At 47.9% G+C, this 15750-nt stretch overlaps 1 protein-coding gene across 3 annotated transcripts in view; it reads right to left on the minus strand.

Moving 5' to 3' along the window:
* The window catches only part of LOC124003403 (plexin-A1-like), a 328475-nt gene that overhangs the window by 164809 nt on the left and 147916 nt on the right, over nt 1–15750 (minus strand). For all 3 annotated transcript variants that reach the window (XM_046311635.1, XM_046311638.1, XM_046311637.1), the window contains exon 4: nt 1–25. This exon is cut by the window's left edge and continues 110 nt beyond it. In XM_046311635.1, coding sequence (XP_046167591.1) covers nt 1–25 — 25 coding nt within the window. The remainder of the gene's footprint in view (nt 26–15750) is intronic.

Below are 15750 nucleotides of genomic sequence, written 5' to 3' on the forward strand. Positions count from 1 at the left end.
TGGGACTCGCCGAATTCACCAGGATCTAGACAGAGAGACCGAGACAACAGGTGAGAACTGCATTCAGTTGCCTGGCAAAAGAAGTGAAAAGGCGCCAGCGGCCAACAAACCTCAGATAAACCTCAAGGCCTGACGGAGGGAAAAGACAAGTGGCTCCAACTATCGGCCGAAATTTGGGGAGACGAAGCTCGCCGCGACTGTTCCGTAGCCAAGCGGTGAAGAGGTTTGTCGTTCCCAAACAAAACAATCTACTCATCGGTTTAATGGCACAACGCCGATCCCATTGATCCAGTCCAAGGTTGTTGTTACTCATTTTTTAATTTTAATTTTACCTTTATTTAACCAGGCAAGTCAGTTAAGAACATATTCTTATTTTCAATGACGGCCTGGGAACAGTGGGTTAACTGCCTGTTCAGGGGCAGAACGACAGATTTGTACCTTGTCAGCTCGGGTGTTTGAACTCACAACCTTCCGGTTACTAGTCCAACGCTCTAACCACTAGGCTACGCTGCCGCCCTATGGCATGGACCAATCGCATGGCTCAACAAATCCTTGCTCCGTTGTGACAGAGGCTTTTCAGCTTTTTCTCGTGGTCCCGCAATTATTCACAGTTCACCAAGTAGATGACCGTTGTCAAACAACGAGTGGCACTTCTCTATCAGCCTGACTGTTACACACTAAAAATGAAGGTGACGGATTTAGACACAATGTCTGTTTCGGTTTGTCTGTGTGTAGTGTGTTTCCGTCTGTCTGTGTGTAGTGTGTTTCCGTCTGTCTGTGTGTAGTGTGTTTCCGTCTGTGTGTAGTGTGTTTCCGTCTGTGTCTGTGTGTCGTGTGTTTCCGTCTGTGTCTGTGTGTAGTGTGTTTCCGTCTGTGTCTGTGTGTAGGTGTGTTTCCGTCTGTGTATGTGTGTAGGTGTGTTTCCGTCTGTGTATGTGTGTAGGTGTGTTTCCGTCTGTGTATGTGTGTAGTGTGTTTCCGTCTGTGTATGTGTGTAGTGTGTTTCCGTCTGTGTATGTGTGTAGTGTGTTTCTGTATGTGTGTAGTGTGTTTCCGTCTGTGTATGTGTGTAGTGTGTTTCCGTCTGTGTATGTGTGTAGTGTGTTTCCGTCTGTGTATGTGTGTAGTGTGTTTCTGTATGTGTGTGTGTTTCTGTATGTGTGTAGTGTGTAGTGTGTTTCTGTATGTGTGTAGTGTGTTTCCGTCTGTGCATGTGTGTAGTGTGTTTCCGTCTGTCTGTGTGTAGTGTGTTTCCGTCTGTCTGTGTGTAGTGTGTTTCCGTCTGTCTGTGTGTAGTGTGTTTCCGTCTGTCTGTGTGTAGGTGTGTTTCCGTCTGTCTGTGTGTAGGTGTGTTTCCGTCTGTCTGTGTGTAGGTGTGTTTCCGTCTGTCTGTGTGTAGTGTGTTTCCGTCTGTGTCTGTGTGTAGTGTGTTTCCGTCTGTGTCTGTGTGTAGGTGTGTTTCCGTCTGTGTATGTGTGTAGTGTGTTTCTGTATGTGTGTAGTGTGTTTCCGTCTGTGTATGTGTGTAGTGTGTTTCCGTCTGTGTATGTGTGTAGTGTGTTTCCGTCTGTGTCTGTGTGTAGTGTGTTTCCGTCTGTGTATGTGTGTAGTGTGTTTCTGTTGTGTGTAGTGTGTAGTGTGTTTCTGTATGTGTGTAGTGTGTTTCCGTCTGTGCATGTGTGTAGTGTGTTTCCGTCTGTCTGTGTGTAGTGTGTTTCCGTCTGTCTGTGTGTAGTGTGTTTCCGTCTGTCTGTGTGTAGTGTGTTTCCGTCTGTCTGTGTGTAGTGTGTTTCCGTCTGTCTGTGTGTAGTGTGTTTCCGTCTGTCTGTGTGTAGTGTGTTTCCGTCTGTCTGTGTGTAGGTGTGTTTCCGTCTGTCTGTGTGTAGTGTGTTTCCGTCTGTGTCTGTGTGTAGTGTGTTTCCGTCTGTGTCTGTGTGTAGTGTGTTTCCGTCTGTGTCTGTGTGTAGTGTGTTTCCGTCTGTGTCTGTGTGTAGTGTGTTTCCGTCTGTGTCTGTGTGTAGTGTGTTTCCGTCTGTGTCTGTGTGTAGTGTGTTTCCGTCTGTGTCTGTGTGTAGTGTGTTTCCGTCTGTGTCTGTGTGTAGTGTGTTTCCGTCTGTGTCTGTGTGTAGTGTGTTTCCGTCTGTGTCTGTGTGTAGTGTGTTTCCGTCTGTGTCTGTGTGTAGTGTGTTTCCGTCTGTGTCTGTGTGTAGTGTGTTTCCGTCTGTGTCTGTGTGTAGTGTGTTTCCGTCTGTGTCTGTGTGTAGTGTGTTTCCGTCTGTGTCTGTGTGTAGGTGTGTTTCCGTCTGTGTATGTGTGTAGGTGTGTTTCCGTCTGTGTCTGTGTGTAGGTGTGTTTCCGTCTGTCTGTGTGTAGGTGTGTTTCCGTCTGTCTGTGTGTAGTGTGTTTCCGTCTGTGTCTGTGTGTAGTGTGTTTCCGTCTGTGTCTGTGTGTAGTGTGTTTCCGTCTGTGTCTGTGTGTAGTGTGTTTCCGTCTGTGTCTGTGTGTAGTGTGTTTCCGTCTGTGTCTGTGTGTAGGTGTGTTTCCGTCTGTGTATGTGTGTAGGTGTGTTTCCGTCTGTCTGTGTGTAGTGTGTTTCCGTCTGTCTGTGTGTAGTGTGTTTCCGTCTGTGTCTGTGTGTAGTGTGTTTCCGTCTGTGTCTGTGTGTAGTGTGTTTCCGTCTGTGTCTGTGTGTAGTGTGTTTCCGTCTGTGTCTGTGTGTAGTGTGTTTCCGTCTGTGTCTGTGTGTAGTGTGTTTCCGTCTGTGTCTGTGTGTAGTGTGTTTCCGTCTGTGTCTGTGTGTAGTGTGTTTCCGTCTGTGTATGTGTGTAGGTGTGTTTCCGTCTGTGTCTGTGTGTAGTGTGTTTCCGTCTGTGTCTGTGTGTAGTGTGTTTCCGTCTGTGTCTGTGTGTAGTGTGTTTCCGTCTGTGTCTGTGTGTAGGTGTGTTTCCGTCTGTGTATGTGTGTAGGTGTGTTTCCGTCTGTCTGTGTGTAGTGTGTTTCCGTCTGTGTATGTGTGTAGTGTGTTTCCGTCTGTGTATGTGTGTAGTGTGTTTCCGTCTGTGTATGTGTGTAGTGTGTTTCTGTATGTGTGTAGTGTGTTTCCGTCTGTGTATGTGTGTAGTGTGTTTCCGTCTGTGCATGTGTGTAGGTGTGTTTCCGTCTGTCTGTGTGTAGTGTGTTTCCGTCTGTCTGTGTGTAGTGTGTTTCGGTTTGTCTGTGTGTAGTGTGTTTCCGTCTGTCTGTGTGTGTGTGTTTCCGTCTGTCTGTGTGTAGTGTGTTTCCGTCTGTCTGTGTGTAGTGTGTTTCCGTCTGTCTGTGTGTAGTGTGTTTCCGTCTGTCTGTGTGTAGTGTGTTTCCGTCTGTGTCTGTGTGTAGGTGTGTTTCCGTCTGTGTCTGTGTGTAGTGTTTCCGTCTGTGTCTGTGTGTAGTGTGTTTCTGTATGTCTGTGTGTGTAGTGTGTTTCTGTATGTGTGTAGTGTGTTTCCGTCTGTGCTGTGTGTAGTGTGTTTCCGTCTGTGTGTAGGTGTGTTTCGGTCTGTGTGTAGGTGTGTTTCCGTCTGTGTCTGTGTGTAGTGTGTTTCCGTCTGTGTCTGTGTGTAGTGTGTTTCCGTCTGTGTCTGTGTGTAGTGTGTTTCCGTCTGTGTCTGTGTGTAGTGTGTTTCCGTCTGTGTCTGTGTGTAGTGTGTTTCCGTCTGTGTCTGTGTGTAGTGTGTTTCCGTCTGTGTCTGTGTGTAGTGTGTTTCCGTCTGTGTCTGTGTGTAGGTGTGTTTCCGTCTGTGTCTGTGTGTAGTGTGTTTCCGTCTGTGTCTGTGTGTAGTGTGTTTCCGTCTGTGTCTGTGTGTAGTGTGTTTCCGTCTGTGTCTGTGTGTAGTGTGTTTCCGTCTGTGTATGTGTGTAGGTGTGTTTCCGTCTGTCTGTGTGTAGTGTGTTTCCGTCTGTCTATGTGTGTAGTGTGTTTCCGTCTGTGTATGTGTGTAGTGTGTTTCCGTCTGTGTATGTGTGTAGTGTGTTTCCGTCTGTGTATGTGTGTAGTGTGTTTCCGTCTGTGTATGTGTGTAGTGTGTTTCCGTCTGTGCATGTGTGTAGTGTGTTTCCGTCTGTGTCTGTGTGCAGGTGTGTTTCCGTCTGTGTATGTGTAGTGTGTTTCCGTCTGTGTATGTGTGTAGGTGTGTTTCCGTCTGTGTATGCGTGTAGTGTGTTTCCGTCTGTGTATGCGTGTAGTGTGTTTCCGTCTGTGTATGCGTGTAGTGTGTTTCCGTCTGTGTCTGTGTGTAGTGTGTTTCCGTCTGTGTCTGTGTGTAGTGTGTTTCCGTCTGTGTGTAGGTGTGTTTCGGTGTGTGTAGTGTGTTTCCGTCTGTGTCTGTGTGTAGGTGTGTTTCCGTCTGTGTCTGTGTGTAGTGTGTTTCCGTCTGTGTCTGTGTGTAGTGTGTTTCCGTCTGTGTCTGTGTGTAGTGTGTTTCCGTCTGTGTCTGTGTGTAGTGTGTTTCCGTCTGTGTCTGTGTGTAGTGTGTTTCCGTCTGTGTCTGTGTGTAGTGTGTTTCCGTCTGTGTCTGTGTGTAGTGTGTTTTTCCGTCTGTGTCTGTGTGTAGTGTGTTTCCGTCTGTGTCTGTGTGTAGGTGTGTTTCCGTCTGTCTGTGTGTAGTGTGTTTCCGTCTGTGTCTGTGTGTAGTGTGTTTCCGTCTGTCTGTGTGTAGTGTGTGTTTCCGTCTGTGTCTGTGTGTAGTGTGTTTCCGTCTGTCTGTGTGTAGTGTGTTTCCGTCTGTGTCTGTGTGTAGTGTGTTTCCGTCTGTGCGTGTGTGTTTCCGTCTGTGTGTAGTGTGTTTCCGTCTGTGTCTGTGTGTAGTGTGTTTCCGTCTGTGTCTGTGTGTAGTGTGTTTCCGTCTGTGTCTGTGTGTAGTGTGTTTCCGTCTGTGTCTGTGTGTAGTGTATTTCCGTCTGTGTATGTGTGTAGGTGTGTTTCCGTCTGTGTCTGTGTGTAGTGTGTGTTTCCGTCTGTGTCTGTGTGTAGTGTGTTTCCGTCTGTGTCTGTGTGTAGTGTGTTTCCGTCTGTGTCTGTGTGTAGTGTGTTTCCGTCTGTGCGTAGGTGTGTTTCCGTCTGTGTGTAGGTGTGTTTCCGTCTGTGTCTGTGTGTAGGTGTGTTTCCGTCTGTGTCTGTGTGTAGTGTGTTTCCGTCTGTGTCTGTGTGTAGTGTGTTTCCGTCTGTGTCTGTGTGTAGTGTAGTGTGTTTCCGTCTGTGTCTGTGTGTAGTGTGTTTCCGTCTGTGTCTGTGTGTAGGTGTGTTTCCGTCTGTCTGTGTGTAGTGTGTTTCCGTCTGTGTCTGTGTGTAGTGTGTTTCCGTCTGTGTATGTGTGTAGGTGTGTTTCCGTCTGTGTCTGTGTGTAGTGTGTTTCCGTCTGTGTCTGTGTGTAGTGTGTTTCCGTCTGTGTCTGTGTGTAGTGTGTTTCCGTCTGTGTCTGTGTGTAGTGTGTTTCCATCTGTGTCTGTGTGTAGTGTGTTTCCGTCTGTGTGTAGGTGTGTTTCCGTCTGTGTCTGTGTGTAGTGTGTTTCCGTCTGTGTCTGTGTGTAGTGTGTTTCCGTCTGTGTCGGTGTGTAGTGTGTTTCCGTCTGTGTCGGTGTGTAGGTGTGTTTCCGTCTGTGTCTGTGTGTAGTGTGTTTCCGTCTGTGTCTGTGTGTAGTGTGTTTCCGCCTGTGTCTGTGTGTAGTGTGTTTCCGCCTGTGTCTGTGTGTAGTGTGTTTCCGCCTGTCTGTGTGTAGTGTGTTTCCGTCTGTCTGTGTGTAGTGTGTTTCCGTCTGTGTCTGTGTGTAGTGTGTTTCCGTCTGTGTATGTGTGTAGTGTGTTTCCGTCTGTGTATGTGTGTAGTGTGTTTCCTTCTGTGTATGTGTGTAGTGTGTTTCCGTCTGTGTATGTGTGTAGTGTGTTTCCGTCTGTGTATGTGTGTAGTGTGTTTCCGTCTGTGTCTGTGTGTAGTGTGTTTCCGTCTGTGTATGTGTGTAGTGTGTTTCCGTCTGTGTATGTGTGTAGTGTTTCCGTCTGTGTATGTGTGTAGTTTGTTTCCGTCTGTGTCTGTGTGTAGGTGTGTTTCTGTCTGTGTCTGTGTGTAGTGTGTTTCCGTCTGTGTCTGTGTGTAGGTGTGTTTCCGTCTGTGTCTGTGTGTAGTGTGTTTCCGTCTGTGTCTGTGTGTAGTGTGTTTCCGTCTGTGTATGTGTGTAGGTGTGTTTCCGTCTGTCTGTGTGTAGGTGTGTTTCCGTCTGTCTATGTGTGTAGTGTGTTTCCGTCTGTGTATGTGTGTAGTGTGTTTCCGTCTGTGTATGTGTGTAGTGTGTTTCCGTCTGTGTATGTGTGTAGTGTGTTTCCGTCTGTGTATGTGTGTAGGTGTGTTTCGGTCTGTGTATGCGTGTAGTGTGTTTCCGTCTGTGCATGTGTGTAGTGTGTTTCCGTCTGTGTCTGTGTGCAGGTGTGTTTCCGTCTGTGTATGCGTGTAGTGTGTTTCCGTCTGTGTATGCGTGTAGGTGTGTTTCCGTCTGTGTATGCGTGTAGTGTGTTTCCGTCTGTGTATGCGTGTAGTGTGTTTCCGTCTGTGTATGCGTGTAGTGTGTTTCCGTCTGTGTCTGCGTGTAGTGTGTTTCCGTCTGTGTCTGCATGTAGTGTGTTTCCGTCTGTGTGTGTTTCGGTCTGTGTGTAGGTGTGTTTCCGTCTGTGTCTGTGTGTAGGTGTGTTTCCGTCTGTGTCTGTGTGTAGTGTGTTTCCGTCTGTGTCTGTGTGTAGTGTGTTTCCGTCTGTGTCTGTGTGTAGTGTGTTTCCGTCTGTGTCTGTGTGTAGTGTGTTTCCGTCTGTGTCTGTGTGTAGTGTGTTTCCGTCTGTCTGTGTGTAGTGTGTTTCCGTCTGTGTCTGTGTGTAGGTGTGTTTCCGTCTGTGTCTGTGTGTAGTGTGTGTGTGTCCGTCTGTGTCTGTGTGTAGTGTGTTTCCGTCTGTGTCTGTGTGTAGTGTGTTTCCGTCTGTGTCTGTGTGTAGTGTGTTTCCGTCTGTGTGTAGGTGTGTTTCCGTCTGTGTGTAGGTGTGTTTCCGTCTGTGTCTGTGTGTAGGTGTGTTTCCGTCTGTGTCTGTGTGTAGTGTGTTTCCGTCTGTGTCTGTGTGTAGGTGTGTTTCCGTCTGTGTCTGTGTGTAGGTGTGTTTCCGTCTGTGTCTGTGTGTAGTGTGTTTCCGTCTGTGTCTGTGTGTAGTGTGTTTCCGTCTGTGTCTGTGTGTAGTGTGTGTTTCCGTCTGTGTCTGTGTGTAGTGTGTTTCCGTCTGTGTCTGTGTGTAGGTGTGTTTCCGTCTGTCTGTGTGTAGTGTGTTTCCGTCTGTGTCTGTGTGTAGTGTGTTTCCGTCTGTGTATGTGTGTAGGTGTGTTTCCGTCTGTGTCTGTGTGTAGTGTGTGTTCCGTCTGTGTCTGTGTGTAGTGTGTTTCCGTCTGTGTCTGTGTGTAGTGTGTTTCCGTCTGTGTCTGTGTGTAGTGTGTTTCCGTCTGTGTCTGTGTGTAGTGTGTTTCCGTCTGTGTGTAGGTGTGTTTCCGTCTGTGTGTAGGTGTGTTTCCGTCTGTGTCTGTGTGTAGTGTGTTTCCGTCTGTGTCTGTGTGTAGTGTGTTTCCGTCTGTGTCTGTGTGTAGTGTGTTTCCGTCTGTGTCTGTGTGTGTGTGTTTCCGTCTGTGTCTGTGTGTAGTGTGTTTCCGTCTGTGTCTGTGTGTAGTGTGTTTCCGTCTGTGTCTGTGTGTAGTGTGTTTCCGTCTGTGTATGTGTGTAGTGTGTTTCCGTCTGTGTATGTGTGTAGTGTGTTTCCGTCTGTGTATGTGTGTAGTGTGTTTCCGTCTGTGTCTGTGTGTAGTGTGTTTCCGTCTGTGTCTGTGTGTAGTGTGTGTTTTCCGTCTGTGTCTGTGTGTAGTGTGTTTCCGTCTGTGTGTAGGTGTGTTTCGGTCTGTGTGTAGGTGTGTTTCCGTCTGTGTCTGTGTGTAGGTGTGTTTCCGTCTGTGTCTGTGTGTAGTGTGTTTCCGTCTGTGTCTGTGTGTAGTGTGTTTCCGTCTGTGTCTGTGTGTAGTGTGTTTCCGTCTGTGTCTGTGTGTAGTGTGTTTCCGTCTGTGTCTGTGTGTAGTGTGTTTCCGTCTGTGTCTGTGTGTAGTGTAGTGTGTTTCCGTCTGTGTCTGTGTGTAGTGTGTTTCCGTCTGTGTCTGTGTGTAGGTGTGTTTCCGTCTGTCTGTGTGTAGTGTGTTTCCGTCTGTGTCTGTGTGTAGGTGTGTTTCCGTCTGTGTCTGTGTGTAGTGTGTGTGTCCGTCTGTGTCTGTGTGTAGTGTGTTTCCGTCTGTGTCTGTGTGTAGTGTGTTTCCGTCTGTGTCTGTGTGTAGTGTGTTTCCGTCTGTGTGTAGGTGTGTTTCCGTCTGTGTGTAGGTGTGTTTCCGTCTGTGTGTAGTGTGTTTCCGTCTGTGTCTGTGTGTAGGTGTGTTTCCGTCTGTGTCTGTGTGTAGTGTGTTTCCGTCTGTGTCTGTGTGTAGTGTGTTTCCGTCTGTGTCTGTGTGTAGTGTGTTTCCGTCTGTGTCTGTGTGTAGTGTGTTTCCGTCTGTGTCTGTGTGTAGTGTGTTTCCGTCTGTGTCTGTGTGTAGTGTAGTGTTTTCCGTCTGTGTCTGTGTGTGTGTGTTTCCGTCTGTGTCTGTGTGTAGGTGTGTTTCCGTCTGTCTGTGTGTAGTGTGTTTCCGTCTGTGTCTGTGTGTAGTGTGTTTCCGTCTGTGTATGTGTGTAGTGTGTTTCCGTCTGTGTCTGTGTGTAGTGTGTTTGTCCGTCTGTGTCTGTGTGTAGTGTGTTTCCATCTGTGTCTGTGTGTAGTGTGTTTCCGTCTGTGTGTGTGTAGTGTGTTTCCGTCTGTGTCTGTGTGTAGTGTGTTTCCGTCTGTGTGTAGGTGTGTTTCCGTCTGTGTGTAGGTGTGTTTCCGTCTGTGTCTGTGTGTAGGTGTGTTTCCGTCTGTGTCTGTGTGTAGTGTGTTTCCGTCTGTGTCTGTGTGTAGTGTGTTTCCGTCTGTGTCTGTGTGTAGGTGTGTTTCCGTCTGTCTGTGTGTAGGTGTGTTTCCGTCTGTCTATGTGTGTAGTGTGTTTCCGTCTGTCTATGTGTGTAGTGTGTTTCCGTCTGTGTATGTGTGTAGTGTGTTTCCGTCTGTGTATGTGTGTAGTGTGTTTCCGTCTGTGTATGTGTGTAGTGTGTTTCCGTCTGTGTATGTGTGTAGTGTGTTTCCGTCTGTGTATGTGTGTAGGTGTGTTTCCGTCTGTGCATGTGTGTAGTGTGTTTCCGTCTGTGCATGTGTGTAGTGTGTTTCCGTCTGTGTCTGTGTGCAGGTGTGTTTCCGTCTGTGTATGCGTGTAGTGTGTTTCCGTCTGTGTATGCGTGTAGGTGTGTTTCGGTCTGTGTATGCGTGTAGTGTGTTTCCGTCTGTGTATGCGTGTAGTGTGTTTCCGTCTGTGTATGCGTGTAGTGTGTTTCCGTCTGTGTCTGCGTGTAGTGTGTTTCCGTCTGTGTCTGCGTGTAGTGTGTTTCGTCTGTGTGTAGGTGTGTTTCGGTCTGTGTGTAGGTGTGTTTCCGTCTGTGTCTGTGTGTAGGTGTGTTTCCGTCTGTGTCTGTGTGTAGTGTGTTTCCGTCTGTGTCTGTGTGTAGTGTGTTTCCGTCTGTGTCTGTGTGTGTGTTTCCGTCTGTGTCTGTGTGTAGTGTGTTTCCGTCTGTGTCTGTGTGTAGTGTGTTTCCGTCTGTGTCTGTGTGTAGTGTAGTGTGTTTCCGTCTGTGTCTGTGTGTAGTGTGTTTCCGTCTGTCTGTGTGTAGGTGTGTTTCCGTCTGTCTGTGTGTAGTGTGTTTCCGTCTGTGTCTGTGTGTAGTGTGTTTCCGTCTGTGTATGTGTGTAGGTGTGTTTCCGTCTGTGTCTGTGTGTAGTGTAGTGTGTGTCCGTCTGTGTCTGTGTGTAGTGTGTTTCCGTCTGTGTCTGTGTGTAGTGTGTTTCCGTCTGTGTCTGTGTGTAGTGTGTTTCCGTCTGTGCGTAGGTGTGTTTCCGTCTGTGTGTAGGTGTGTTTCCGTCTGTGTCTGTGTGTAGTGTGTTTCCGTCTGTGTCTGTGTGTAGTGTGTTTCCGTCTGTGTCTGTGTGTAGTGTGTTTCCGTCTGTGTCTGTGTGTAGTGTGTTTCCGTCTGTGTATGTGTGTAGGTGTGTTTCCGTCTGTGTCTGTGTGTAGTGTAGTGTGTGTCCGTCTGTGTCTGTGTGTAGTGTGTTTCCGTCTGTGTCTGTGTGTAGTGTGTTTCCGTCTGTGTCTGTGTGTAGTGTGTTTCCGTCTGTGCGTAGGTGTGTTTCCGTCTGTGTGTAGGTGTGTTTCCGTCTGTGTCTGTGTGTAGGTGTGTTTCCGTCTGTGTCTGTGTGTAGTGTGTTTCCGTCTGTGTCTGTGTGTAGTGTGTTTCCGTCTGTGTCTGTGTGTAGGTGTGTTTCCGTCTGTGTCTGTGTGTAGTGTGTTTCCGTCTGTGTCTGTGTGTAGTGTGTTTCCGTCTGTGTCTGTGTGTAGTGTGTTTCCGTCTGTGTCTGTGTGTAGTGTAGTGTGTTTCCGTCTGTGTCTGTGTGTAGTGTGTTTCCGTCTGTGTCTGTGTGTAGGTGTGTTTCCGTCTGTCTGTGTGTAGTGTGTTTCCGTCTGTGTCTGTGTGTAGTGTGTTTCCGTCTGTGTATGTGTGTAGGTGTGTTTCCGTCTGTGTCTGTGTGTAGTGTAGTGTGTGTCCGTCTGTGTCTGTGTGTAGTGTGTTTCCGTCTGTGTCTGTGTGTAGTGTGTTTCCGTCTGTGTCTGTGTGTAGTGTGTTTCCATCTGTGTCTGTGTGTAGTGTGTTTCCGTCTGTGTGTAGGTGTGTTTCCGTCTGTGTCTGTGTGTAGGTGTGTTTCCGTCTGTGTCTGTGTGTAGTGTGTTTCCGTCTGTGTCTGTGTCTGTGTGTAGTGTGTTTCCGTCTGTGTCTGTGTGTAGTGTGTTTCCGTCTGTGTCTGTGTGTAGTGTGTTTCCGCCTGTGTCTGTGTGTAGTGTGTTTCCGTGTGTCTGTGTGTAGTGTGTTTCCGTCTGTGTATGTGTGTAGTGTCTGTGTTGTGTCCGTCTGTGTATGTGTGTAGTGTGTTTCCGTCTGTGTGTGTATGTGTTTCCTTCTGTGTATGTGTGTAGTTTTTCCGTCTGTGTATGTGTGTAGTGTGTTTCCGTCTGTGTATGTGTGTAGTGTGTTTCCGTCTGTGTATGTGTGTAGTGTGTTTCCGTCTGTGTATGTGTGTAGTGTGTTTCCGTCTCTGTATGTGTGTAGTGTTTCCGTCTGTGTATGTGTGTAGGTTTGTTTCCGTCTGTGTATGTGTGTAGGTTTGTTTCCGTCTGTGTCTGTGTGTAGGTGTGTTTCCGTCTGTGTCTGTGTGTAGGTGTGTTTCCGTCTGTGTCTGTGTGTAGTGTGTTTCCGTCTGTGTCTGTGTGTAGTGTGTTTCCGTCTGTGTATGTGTGTAGGTGTGTTTCCGTCTGTCTGTGTGTAGGTGTGTTTCCGTCTGTCTCTGTGTGTAGTGTGTTTCCGTCTGTGTCTGTGTGTAGTGTGTTTCCGTCTGTGTCTGTGTGTAGTGTGTTTCCGTCTGTGTATGTGTGTAGGTGTGTTTCCGTCTGTGTATGCTGTGTGTGTGTCTGTGCATGCGTGTAGTGTGTTTCCGTCTGTGTCTGTGTGTAGGTGTGTTTCCGTCTGTGTATGCGTGTAGTGTGTTTCCGTCTGTGTATGTAGTGTGTTTCCGTGTATGCTGTGTCTCTGTGTGTAGTGTGTTTCCGTCTGTGTCTGTGTGTAGGTGTGTTTCCGTCTGTGTCTGTGTGTAGTGTGTTTCCGTCTGTGTCTGTGTGTAGGTGTGTTTCCGTCTGTGTCTGTGTGTAGTGTGTGTTTTCCGTCTGTGTCTGTGTGTAGTGTGTTTCCGTCTGTGTCTGTGTGTAGTGTGTTTCCGTCTGTGTCTGTGTGTAGTGTGTTTCCGTCTGTGTCTGTGTGTAGTGTGTTTCCGTCTGTGTCTGTGTGTAGGTGTGTTTCCGTCTGTCTGTGTGTAGTGTGTTTCCGTCTGTGTATGTGTGTAGGTGTGTTTCCGTCTGTGTCTGTGTGTAGTGTGTGTTTCCGTCTGTGTCTGTGTGTAGTGTGTTTCCGTCTGTGTCTGTGTGTAGTGTGTTTCCGTCTGTGTCTGTGTGTAGTGTGTTTCCGTCTGTGTGTAGGTGTGTTTCCGTCTGTGTGTAGGTGTGTTTCCGTCTGTGTCTGTGTGTAGGTGTGTTTCCGTCTGTGTCTGTGTGTAGTGTGTTTCCGTCTGTGTCTGTGTGTAGGTGTGTTTCCGTCTGTGTCTGTGTGTAGTGTGTTTCCGTCTGTGTCTGTGTGTAGTGTGTTTCCGTCTGTGTCTGTGTGTAGTGTGTTTCCGTCTGTGTCTGTGTGTAGTGTAGTGTGTTTCCGTCTGTGTCTGTGTGTAGTGTGTTTCCGTCTGTGTCTGTGTGTAGGTGTGTTTCCGTCTGTCTGTGTGTAGTGTGTTTCCGTCTGTGTCTGTGTGTAGTGTGTTTCCGTCTGTGTATGTGTGTAGGTGTGTTTCCGTCTGTGTCTGTGTGTAGTGTAGTGTGTGTCCGTCTGTGTCTGTGTGTAGTGTGTTTCCGTCTGTGTCTGTGTGTAGTGTGTTTCCGTCTGTGTCTGTGTGTAGTGTGTTTCCGTCTGTGTCTGTGTGTAGTGTGTTTCCGTCTGTGTGTAGGTGTGTTTCCGTCTGTGTGTAGGTGTGTTTCCGTCTGTGTCTGTGTGTAGGTGTGTTTCCGTCTGTGTCTGTGTGTAGTGTGTTTCCGTCTGTGTCGGTGTGTAGTGTGTTTCCGTCTGTGTCGGTGTGTAGGTGTGTTTCCGTCTGTGTCTGTGTGTAGTGTGTTTCCGTCTGTGTCTGTGTGTAGTGTGTTTCCGTCTGTGTCTGTGTGTAGTGTGTTTCCGTCTGTGTCTGTGTGTAGTGTGTTTCCGTGTCTGTGTGTAGTGTGTTTCCGTCTGTGTATGTGTGTAGTGTGTTTCCGTCTGTGTCTGTGTGTAGTGTGTTTCCGTCTGTGTGTGTGTAGTGTGTTTCCGTCTGTGTCTGTGTGTAGTGTGTTTCCGTCTGTGTCTGTGTGTAGTGTGTTTCCGTCTGTGTCTGTGTGTAGTGTGTTTCCGTCTGTGTCTGTGTGTAGTGTGTTTCCGTCTGTGTCTGTGTGTAGTGTGTTTCCGTCTGTGTCTGTGTGTAGTGTGTTTCCGTCTGTGTCTGCATGTGTAGTGTGTTTCCGTCTGTGTCTGTGTGTTTCGGTCTGTGTGTAGGTGTGTTTCCGTCTGTGTCTGTGTGTAGGTGTGTTTCCGTCTGTGTCTGTGTGTAGTGTGTTTCCGTCTGTGTCTGTGTGTAGTGTGTTTCCGTCTGTGTCTGTGTGTAGTGTGTTTCCGTCTGTGTCTGTGTGTAGTGTGTTTCCGTCTGTGTCTGTGTGTAGTGTGTTTCCGTCTGTGTCTGTGTGTAGTGTGTTTCCGTCTGTGTCTGTGTGTAGTGTGTGTGTTTCCGTCTGTGTCTGTGTGTAGTGTGTTTCCGTCTGTGTCTGTGTGTAGGTGTGTTTCCGTCTGTGTCTGTGTGTAGTGTGTTTCCGTCTGTGTATGTGTGTAGGTGTGTTTCCGTCTGTGTCTGTGTGTAGTGTGTGTTTCCGTCTGTGTCTGTGTGTAGTGTGTTTCCGTCTGTGTCTGTGTGTAGTGTGTTTCCGTCTGTGTCTGTGTGTAGTGTGTTTCCGTCTGTGTCTGTGTGTAGTGTGTTTCCGTCTGTGTGTAGGTGTGTTTCCGTCTGTGTCTGTGTGTCTGTGTGTAGTGTGTTTCCGTCTGTGTCTGTGTGTAGTGTGTTTCCGTCTGTGTCTGTGTGTAGTGTGTTTCCGTCTGTGTCTGTGTGTAGTGTGTTTCCGTCTGTGTCTGTGTGTAGTGTGTTTCCGTCTGTGTCTGTGTGTAGTGTGTTTCCGTCTGTGTCTGTGTGTAGTGTGTTTCCGTCTGTGTCTGTGTGTAGTGTGTGTGTTTCCGTCTGTGTCTGTGTGTAGTGTGTTTCCGTCTGTGTCTGTGTGTAGTGTGTTTCCGTCTGTCTGTGTGTAGTGTGTTTCCGTCTGTGTCTGTGTGTAGTGTGTTTCCGTCTGTGTATGTGTGTAGGTGTGTTTCCGTCTGTGTCTGTGTGTAGTGTGTTTCCGTCTGTGTCTGTGTGTAGTGTGTTTCCGTCTGTGTCTGTGTGTAGTGTGTTTCCGTCTGTGTCTGTGTGTAGTGTGTTTCCGTCTGTGTCTGTGTGTAGTGTGTTTCCGTCTGTGTGTAGGTGTGTTTCCGTCTGTGTGTAGGTGTGTTTCCGTCTGTGTCTGTGTGTAGGTGTGTTTCCGTCTGTGTCTGTGTGTAGTGTGTTTCCGTCTGTGTCTGTGTGTAGTGTGTTTCCGTCTGTGTCTGTGTGTAGTGTGTTTCCGTCTGTGTATGTGTGTAGGTGTGTTTCCGTCTGTGTATGCGTGTAGTGTGTTTCCGTCTGTGTATGTGTGTAGTGTGTTTCCGTCTGTGTATGTGTGTAGTGTGTTTCCGTCTGTGTATGTGTGTAGTGTGTTTCCGTCTGTGTATGTGTGTAGTGTGTTTCCGTCTGTGTATGTGTGTAGTGTGTTTCCGTCTGTCTATGTGTGTAGTGTGTTTCCGTCTGTCTATGTGTGTAGTGTGTTTCCGTCTGTCTATGTGTGTAGTGTGTTTCCGTCTGTCTATGTGTGTAGTGTGTTTCCGTCTGTGTATGTGTGTAGTGTGTTTCCGTCTGTGTATGCGTGCAGTGTGTTTCCGTCTGTGTATGCGTGTAGGTGTGTTTCCGTCTGTGTCTGCGTGTAGGTGTGTTTCCGTCTGTGTCTGCGTGTAGGTGTGTTTCCGTCTGTGTCTGCGTGTAGGTGTGTTTCCGTCTGTGTCTGCGTGTAGGTGTGTTTCCGTCTGTGTCTGCGTGTAGTGTGTTTCCGTCTGTGTATGCGTGTAAGTGTGTTTCCGTCTGTGTATGCGTGTAGTGTGTTTCCGTCTGTGTATGTGTGTAGTGTTTCCGTCTGTGTATGTGTGTAGGTTTGTTTCCGTCTGTGTATGTGTGTAGGTTTGTTTCTGTCTGTGTCTGTGTGTAGGTGTGTTTCCGTCTGTGTCTGTGTGTAGTGTGTTTCCGTCTGTGTATGCGTGTAGGTGTGTTTCCGTCTGTGTATGCGTGCAGGTGTGTTTCCGTCTGTGTATGCGTGCAGGTGTGTTTCCGTCTGTGTATGCGTGCAGGTGTGTTTCCGTCTGTGTATGCGTGCAGGTGTGTTTCCGTCTGTGTATGCGTGCAGGTGTGTTTCCGTCTGTGTATGCGTGCAGGTGTGTTTCCGTCTGTGTATGCGTGCAGGTGTGTTTCCGTCTGTGTATGCGTCTGTGTGTAGGTGTGTTTCCGTCTGTGTCTGTGTGTAGTGTGTTTCCGTCTGTGTCTGTGTGTAGTGTGTTTCCGTCTGTGTCTGTGTGTAGGTGTGTTTCCGTCTGTGTATGTGTGTAGGTGTGTTTCCGTCTGTCTGTGTGTAGGTGTGTTTCCGTCTGTCTATGTGTGTAGTGTGTTTCCGTCTGTCTGTGTGTAGGTGTGTTTCCGTCTGTCTATGTGTGTAGTGTGTTTCCGTCTGTCTATGTGTGTAGTGTGTTTCCGTCTGTCTATGTGTGTAGTGTGTTTCCGTCTGTGTATGTGTGTAGTGTGTTTCCGTCTGT

The sequence above is a fragment of the Oncorhynchus gorbuscha genome, linkage group LG18 (genome assembly GCF_021184085.1).
Source record: "Oncorhynchus gorbuscha isolate QuinsamMale2020 ecotype Even-year linkage group LG18, OgorEven_v1.0, whole genome shotgun sequence".
In the NCBI taxonomy this organism is placed as follows: domain Eukaryota; kingdom Metazoa; phylum Chordata; class Actinopteri; order Salmoniformes; family Salmonidae; genus Oncorhynchus; species Oncorhynchus gorbuscha.